Source organism: Drosophila ficusphila, unplaced genomic scaffold (assembly GCF_018152265.1).
Source record: "Drosophila ficusphila isolate 14025-0441.05 unplaced genomic scaffold, ASM1815226v1 contig_414, whole genome shotgun sequence".
Taxonomy (NCBI): Eukaryota; Metazoa; Arthropoda; class Insecta; order Diptera; family Drosophilidae; genus Drosophila; species Drosophila ficusphila.
This window is the reverse complement of record NW_025064328.1, coordinates 6314998-6323983: the sequence shown is the minus strand read 5'-3', so window position 1 is coordinate 6323983 and position 8986 is coordinate 6314998. Positions and strand designations below refer to the sequence as shown.

At 43.5% G+C, this 8986-nt stretch overlaps 2 protein-coding genes across 2 annotated transcripts; both read right to left on the bottom strand.

Moving 5' to 3' along the window:
- Nucleotides 1-707: 707 nt before the first annotated feature.
- Nucleotides 708-1841, bottom strand: LOC108086624 (extensin). Its single transcript, XM_017183600.1, has 2 exons — nucleotides 1145-1841; nucleotides 708-976 (listed from the first exon to the last, which is right to left on the bottom strand). Exons 1-2 carry the CDS (start codon nucleotides 1839-1841, stop codon nucleotides 708-710), a joined length of 966 nt encoding a protein of 321 aa, XP_017039089.1.
- A 95-nt stretch (nucleotides 1842-1936) lies between these two features.
- LOC108086738 (major facilitator superfamily domain-containing protein 6-A) lies at nucleotides 1937-8456 on the bottom strand. The gene is made up of 5 exons (XM_017183770.1): nucleotides 8313-8456; nucleotides 6694-7109; nucleotides 5873-6530; nucleotides 4137-5342; nucleotides 1937-3976 (listed from the first exon to the last, which is right to left on the bottom strand). Exons 2-5 carry the CDS (start codon nucleotides 6933-6935, stop codon nucleotides 3794-3796), a joined length of 2289 nt encoding a protein of 762 aa, XP_017039259.1. The 5' UTR covers nucleotides 6936-7109; nucleotides 8313-8456; the 3' UTR covers nucleotides 1937-3793.
- Between the last annotated feature and the right edge of the window lie 530 nt (nucleotides 8457-8986).

Sequence of the window (8986 nt, the reverse complement as noted above, 5' to 3'; positions counted from 1 at the left end):
GCGAGAGAGAGAGAGGAAAAGAAATGGTGGCCAACAAGTTTACAATATTCTTGCGCATTCTTCAACTTTAACAATTTATTAAATGGGTCAAAAGCCACTAAAACTTCATTTATCATTGCATGAGCAGGCACTGCACCACGCCCACCGCCCACCGCACACCGTCCCCTAACCCGCCACGCCCACCCATTCCGCCCACTGCCAGCCAGCACGTCAGCCCGTTGAAATGCCAACAAATCGCAGAGACGAATGAGCTCAGCAAACTTGAAGCGTTTCCGGTATGCCGCAACTACTTTTTGCCCATCTACCCATTCCAGATTTCCTGGATTTGGATTGGGCATGATGGCACTTTGAGGCAATTTGTCTCGGAAATGGGGGGGCTTTCCAGACTGAGTCCTCCAAATGCGCTGTGCACAAAAGTTTGTTCTATTAAGTGAAGCTAGCTTCTATTCCAATTTAAAGTTTACTTATCTTTATTTATTATCATTATTGTCTTTTCCGGAAAGAGAACTTTGTAGGGTAATCCAATGTCTAAAATGCTCCCCCTTTGAATTTATTTGCACTGCACTATTATCGTGTCTTTAAAGACTTTAACTATTTACAGAGTTGTATTTAATTTAGCATCGCGTGGACTCAGATAATATTAGAAGAACATACGATGGCGAAATGTGAAATAAGGAAGGTTAAATAATAAATTCTTGATTTATTTTTTAAGCTCTCATGGTGGTAACATCGAAACTTCTCGTCTGACGATTTGTTGGATGGACTGTCCAATTGGGACGACGAGCGATTGGCGTGGAATCCCTTGGGAATATAAATATTAGACTTCTCGTGGATCGAGTTATACTCGGATTTGTGGGCCTGGTGGTTCGAGGCGCAGGTGTGGAATCGATAAAAATAAAAGTTAAACCTCTAGTTGTTCTGGTAAAAGGCCTGGTCCATAAAGTGGATCGTGTGGCTCTAACTGGTGGTCTCGTGGTCACAGTAGATCCTACGGGTCTGGTCCACAAGGTGGCTCTATTGGTGGGTCTCACTGTGGGTCGAACAGTGGGTCGGATTGTAGGTCGGATTGTGGGAACTGTAGGTCTGACTGGAGGTCTTGTCCATAAAGTCACTCGATTGGTGGGTCTTATTGTGGGTCTTGTGGGGTTTGTAGGTCTCACTGGGGGTCTTGTCCATAAGGTGGCTCTATTGGTCGGTCTTATGGTGGGTCTCACAGTGGGTCTTATGGTTGGTCTAACAGTGGGTCGTACAGTTACTCTCACAGGTGGTCTTGTCCTTGGAGGCGTTGGACGAACTGTAGGTCTTGGAGGACGCACTGGAGGTCTTGTCCACAAAGTGGGCCTAATATTTCGTTTGGTGGGTAATATTCTTGTAGGAATCCGCGTCCAAATTAAAAACTTTCGAGTGGTTGGCACCAGAGGTGGTCTAGTTGCTCTGGGAGTGGGTTTTTGAGTTACTGGTGGTTTCCTTGTAATGGGAATTCTTCTGGTGGGTTTTCGGGTTACTGGGGGTTTTGGCACTCTCACAGTTGGTTTTCTGGTGATAGGAATTCTTCTGGTGAACCTTGGTGGTGGATTTGTGGGTCTCCTGAACGGCGGTGCAGTTGGTGGTCGTACATATCGCGGTGGTGTTGGCCTGGGAGGCACAGGTCTTGGCGGTGCTACAGGCCTTGGAAGCGGTGGTCTGATAACTCGGATTGGAGGTGGTGGAGCTCTCCTGGGACTCTCCTCCGCAATTGGCAGAGCAGCAGGTTCTTTCGGTGGTGAACAAGCCGGTGTTCCATTGGCCTGGCCGAGAGCCAAGCAGAAAACCCAGCCAACAAGCGCCAAGGCAAGACGCATTTTTTTGCTCGTCGCGAGCGAACAGTCCGATTTATATAGGTTACTGTACAAAAAACCATGAATAAACACAGATGGTTGGCAAAAGAAGTTGTGCCTTTGTCTTTAGACTTCACTCGGTAGTTAAACGTTTTATTAAACATACATAATTACATGATTTCTTGCGTTTACCGCCTGCTTCTCGTGTCATTTTGTCATTTTGGTTTTCGTTTTTGGGTTGGGTATTGTATCCTTTGTATCATATGTATGCGCATTGTGTTTAATACTTGTACATTCTTATATAAGTGTATACCGTATATGAGTATGTTTTCTTTTTCAATACATATATATATAGAGAGAGAGTTGTCTTTAAATATCCGCTCAACAAACATAACTGTGAGTGCAGTTGTACAGAATGCATAATACTAAGGTTTGTCTACCCGATAAGAAATTCCAAGAAATACGGTGCTGTACACAAGAACTAGCGTATTATAACTAGAAAATATCCAATCAAATTTGCTATCAACAGTATTTAATAATAATGTTTACAGTATTTTATATTTAATGTTTATGTATATATCGAGCGAGAGATTTGCTTTGTTCGCTTACATTATCGTCGTCGAGCTGAAATAAGGAAAAATATCTCTTAGGTACAGATACAGTTTAGTTTAGTTTGCCTTTTCACTTTGGTGCGTCAACTTCAATATACTATATAAACGTATATTATATATTTCTATTTAATATATGCTTCCTTAGGTATGTCAAAATATGTCATTTGTTAGTATATTTGTGTAAAAATTAAAATATTCAACAGTTGATTGCAATGAGGCGGATTTCCATAATATCATTCGTTTCAACATTTGTTTATCCTTTGGTTTAAGTTTCGGGCTTTATTTTTGTTTGTTCTCATCTCTAATTTTTGTTTATCTCATTTAGTTTTTGTTTGAATGCAACTACATTTATATTTCATAATACATATTATTTTAAATTTCTCAATTTTGTTGCTCTGTAATATTGCATAGAATTTCGGAAACGACAAGATCTTTTTAAACTTTCTAAACATTTTGAATTGTTTTAAATCAGGAAAATACAATATTAATTCAGGGTAAGCCTCTTCGAAAATTATTAAAATTGAAAAGTATTCTAATTGAAAATGAACTATTTGGTTTTTCTTTACAAGAAACGCCCCTAGCTGGTTGGGAAACCCATACGGTGCGTTTCAAAGCCATAGGACAAGGGATAATCTAAATTAATACTATAAAATAGTACGGTGAACATCATAGTCATAATCAACTGCGGCTAAGCGAAGCAGCTACCACTGCTTCCCGATGTCCTGTAGCCTTGGAACGCCCCGCATTCACATTTGCCATTTTTGTGTTTCAACTATCTTTGTTATTGTATAGGTACGTAATGTGTGATTCGAGGGGTAACCCATGCGTATGAGTGATTTGCTTGGTGATCGCCCAAAAGCAGGCAACAAACTCTGCATGTTCTCAACTCAAAACTAAAGCCGCGCGAATTCCGATCGCCCGGCGCCATGCAACTAATATAAAAAGGCCTATAAATATTATAGATCGGCACAATATATATATATACACCTATCCGTACACACACATATATATTGCCCTATGTATATTGCTAAGCTGCTATGTGAAAATTCGTTTCGATTTCCCCCACTCTCTCTATCGACTTTGTAACCAATCCAACTCATAATCAGAATCTTTATGCTGGCTATGTGGCAGGTCCTATATAAAATATATATTTGTGTATATGTATATGCTATGCTATGTGTAGATCGTATGTTGACTGCCCAACAAATCAAAATAAAGCAATGCAGTTATGCAATTCATATTGCAGGCCAATGTCCAAGATATGTTTGCGGTTATACTTTGTTCGTTTTAGTTTACTTTCATTTTTTAGTTCTGTGAGTATGAAGATGGCCTGAATGGCGATTACGGGGATTATGATTACCCCGCTTACTGAGCGAACGGATTGTGCGGATTGGCCCCGGGAATGTCCAGGTTACCGCCAGTGGTCTGGTAGGTGCCATAAGGTCCTCCATTCGGGTTCATCTCATTGAGGCGCGAGTTGGACAGAGCGCGTGGAATCGGATTGCTGGGAACGCCATGGGGAGCTAGATGAGAGGTCTCCTCAGCCACCTGGAAAATAAGGAGATTGTTTAGTAATTTCAATTATAAAAAGGTTTTAAAAGAAAGTAAAACAATGTTCCAATTTAAAGAAACACTTGAGATAAACTATAAGCATCTCTATGTATTTTAAAAACGATTACCAATGATTAGTACCTATTAGTTGACTCACCTGATGCGGATCCTCGGTGACTGGAATCTCGGAGATGAAGCCCTGCTCCTTGCGGTAGAAGTTGACGAAGATGAAGAAGCCGAGGACGAAGAGGCAGGCGATGCCGTACCAGCGGAAGGTAGTAGTAGTACCGTAGTAGGTGACGAACATGCCGCCGATGATGGCGCCACAGCCGCGTCCCAATCCGTGGTGGATGCCCTGGAGGACGCCCTGGGCGGAGGCCCTCAGATGCTTGGGGGTGTTGTGGGCGATGTAGGAACAGGAGGCGGCCCACACGGCCGCATGGGTGATGCCCTGCATCAGTTCGAAGGGCAGGACCATCCACGGATTGGTCAGATACGAGATGTACAGGAAGCGCAGCACATTGCCAATGAGTCCGAGGCAGAGGACCTTCACGTGACCGATTTGGGTGATCAGCCGGAAGCTGAAGAAGTAGGCGAAGATCTCCGACACATGGTTGATGACCGAGGCCACGCCGAAGAGTGTGGGAGTGCCGCCGTAGTCCTGCAGATGCCAGAACAGAAAGGTGAAGATCAGACCGATGCCGAAGCCCATGAACCAGGCGACGAACAGAAAGGAGGCGGTCTTCAGGTCCTTGAAGTGGGTCAGCACGGTCATCCATTCGGGCAGCTCCTTGGCTGTCTGGGCGAACACCTTCGACTCGGCTCCAATGTGCGGCTGGGGCTGGTGGCCAGCGGCCAGGAAGCTGCTGACGCCACCGGCACAGGCACCCGAGGCGGCACTGCCGCTACCAACGGCCAGCGATGGCAGGTTCAGCTGAGCGGCCAGCTGGTTCATCGACTCCTCCTCGGCCCGCTTGTTGGGATCAAACATCTGGGCCTGCTGCTGCTGCGCGGCCAGCTGCTCGTCGATGGGATCGTACTTGAAGGTGATCTTCGAGGCCGAGATGATCGCACAGGTCATCAGCACCGAGAAGATCGAGAAGCAGATGTTGTAGTTCTTCTCCTTGTTCCCGGCTCCACAGGGGTGATTGGAGAACGAGGTGGAGTGGTCCAGGGCGATGCCCACCAGGAACATCGAGATGCCCCAGCCCAGCGATCCGAACATCCGCTGGTGGCCATACTTGTCCGCATCCTCGCCGAGCAGAGTGATCACCGCCGAGTCCGCCAAGGTGATCGCCGGTGCGCTGAAGAACTCGCCGATCAGGATCACCAGGAGGAGAAGGAAGAAAGCCTTTTGGATGTCCTGTGGAGGGTAAGAGAATCATATTAGTAAGCCTGATAATAAAAATGGTATATCTTTAATGGCAGCTGCTCTATTCAACACAATAAAACATACCTAAAAGGTAAATCTTGAAGTGGGAAAGAATGGGTTACAAAACAAATATTAGATAAATTCTGGTTATCAACATTTACAACTAATGAAAAGCTTCTTAAACTAAAATACAACAATTACAATAATATAATATATCATATGTTAAAATCAAACATTTTCTTAGTTTGCACAAAAGAAGTACAATTTAAGGTATTACTATAAAAATAATACTTTAAAAGGAAATAGTTCCATATTTATAACAATCATATAGTACTGAAGTACTCAAACCTATCTAACTATGATAACAAACCTCTAAAACTTTAAGCTCTACAAATGGAAATTTATAAATACCCTTAGCTCTTTTAGTTCAGATTATTTTATGCGAGAGGTTATTCCTAATCTTAGTTATTTATTTAGCTTGAAAATCCCTACAAGAAGTACATTCTCCTGAGTAATCTTACCGGAGTCCTGTAGACCATGGAGCTGAAGATGGGCGTCACGTAATCCCTGTGGTACTTGTCGTCGTAGTTGCTCACGAAGTTGATGTGGACCGGGGAGATTCCCGCATCGATCCTGGGCAGCAGCAAGGACCTCTTGTGTCGGCTGTGGGATGCCTCCGCCTCTTCGAGAGCTTCGTCCGCCGGCATGGTTCCAGTGCCCAGATCCATTTGCTCATGGGGTTCGTACATGGCCGAAAGATCCCGCTTGGTTCGCGTGTAGGTCAGCACGAAGTCCGTGGAATTGCGCCTCTCAATGCAGTTGATGGCCTCCGGTCGGATGAAGCTCAGCGGAATGGTGAACAGAACCCAGCAGGCCAGGGAACCCAGAAGCAACCTCTTTCCCTGCCTGCAGCGATCCGCATAGGATCCCCAGAAGGGAGCCGAGAGGAACTCCACGAAGGGCCGCATTCCCACCAGGATGCCACACTGGCCGGGATTCATGCCCATCTGCTTGAAGTACACGCCCATCAGCGGAAACAGCGATCCGAAGGCGGCATAGAAGAAGAAGTAGAAGCTCTTCACCGGAATCAGCTCCCGCTCCGTGCTGGCTCCGAAAAACATCTCCAGGATGTCCGAGTGGCCGCGTACTTTGTGCGTTGATTCCTTGGCCTCCGGATATCTGATGGGAAAATATAGTAAATTATTAAGATATAACAATATATATTACAGAAAAAAGTTTTAAGATAATTAAATAAGAAAAGAGTTTGAAAGTAGACTTTTTAACATGTTCTCAAATCTTGATACTGAAAATGACTTTTTAATGTATCACCCTCTCTACTTACAGATTGGGATCCACCTCGCCACTGGCCTCCACATCCACCCGTGGTCTGGCTCCAGGTGGTCCGTATCCCTGCTGCTGCTGCTGCTGATTGCCGAAGTTCATGCCCTGGTCGTAGCCACCTGTTGCCTGCTGCTCGTAGGCGTAACCCTGCTGGCCATAGCCTGCTCCACCGGCAGGAGCTCCAAAGGGGTTGGCACCTCCGCCACCGGCTCCTCCGCCGCCGCCCGCTGTGTAGGGATTCATTGTTCGCTGGTTCCTTGAACTCGGATGGTGCCTGCTGGGTGGTCGTGGGTGCTCCTCTGCTGATTCCTCGCCTCACTGGTTGCTGGTTTTCCGCTCTTGACTGGCACTTCCTTTCGGTCTGGTCTCTCGTCGCCCAGTTACAGCCTCATTATCATCTCCATTATCATTCGGCAGCTGAGAAAACAAAGGACACCATTCAGCATTACCATTTCCATTACCATTGCTTTGTTTTGCCTCACACACACACACACACAACAATAGAGAGAAGGCCATCAAGAAATGGTCTTTAAGTCGGTAAGCACGAATTGGAAATCACTACCATGACGTAATGAGAAACGAGTAATGAGAAATTGGGATAGCAAGTACTTTGGAAAATACAAAAAGTTTAATTTAATTATGAAAAATGATTCAAAATAATATTATTTAATAAGTATACCTTGAATTTATTTTGTAAAGGAACCTATAAAATCTCATTATTTTGATAGTGTATAATCCGGATTACTGCCCTGTACATAAGGGAAGGCTCAACCGGAAGCCACTCATGTTGCTCCCACTCAGGAATTCGAACAATTACAGCTGTCAACTGCTTCCGTTTGACATTTTCCAGTTCCTTTGATAGCCTTTAAGTGGGCATTCAAATAATTTACTCTTTCCACTTGTCATTGCAGGCAAAAAAGCATAATTCTGCGACTTGGCAGAAGCAAAACAAACAAGCTCTGTCATTCACTCGCATTTTTTGAGTGAACTTAAGCGAGTTGAGTGAATTAGCTGGTGAGCTTTGAGCGTGAGTAATTTCTATTCAATTTTTTGTTGAGTTTACTGGTATCACACATACGCACCGTTGGCACATAACAAATGTGGGTAAATGGGTACGAGGGTGTATGTATATGTGGGTTATTGTCTGTATATAGAGCAGACTTGTTGTTGCTAACAATTGGGGATTTTTCAAGGAAAATAAAACATTTTGGAAATTATGTCTGGTAATGCAAAGATGTACTCTTTATACTAAACTTCAAGAAGAATGATGGAAAATATGCTATGAATATGTTTAATATAATCCTTTAAAGGTCCAAATTCATAATCAACCTTGCTTTAAATCACAAAGCTAGTCATTTAGATTAATAATATAATGCAAATCCCTTTAGAAAGGATGTATTTTCAGATGTATTCCTTTTTTAATGGCCCACACGTGCCCACAAAAACTGAGGTACATATCACTCTCTATATATAGACAATTTTCGCACACTTCTTGAAGGCCACTGTCACCGTCTGAGACACTTGAGGCGAAAGTCCCGTTAGGGTTCGCACCTTTCACCCAGTTATTATGTAAACTTTGTCGCACTTTTCACCTTACTATCGAATATTATTTTTACACACCAGAAATATTGTTTGGCTCGATGGATTTCTTGAACCTTTTGCTCCTCGGCTGTGTGGTAAATGTGTTACGTGCGTAATCGATAAGCAGAGTTTTCCTCGCGTCTGGCCTCTATACGAGCGTTTGGCAAGCTGCCCAAGAGTTTTCCAAAAGAGCCCCGAAAAGAAAATGTTGCGCTCAAAAGCGGACGGAAAAGCTCGCTCAAGCGCGTTCCGCTGTCGCGTGCGAAGGTGTGTGTGTGTTAGTGTGTGTGTGTGTGTGTGTATCCAGTCTAATGAGATTTGACGCGACCGACAGCAGGACTCCAAGGAGAGCGAAAGAGACAGCCCGAGTGAAAGTGACAGCTTGGCGCCAAAAATGTAGTTTAAATTTAAGTCGTCGTCAAAAAAGAAATAAAAACAAAATGACTTATCACTAAATAGGAACGAATTCAAGAAATAAATTATTTAATTACGATTTTAATTCGAAATGGATCCAAAAACTATAAACAGCAATCATTTTAAATTATATTCATATTAATTTCTTTTTATAAATTTATAAATTATATTTTTAGTATATGAATGATTTTTTACAAGAACAATATTTTTTCAAAAATACAGTCTAAGTTTGGTGACAATGAGCAGGTGATTTTTTAGGCATCTCCGTATTTTGCTAACCGCCCCACAGAATGTAATTT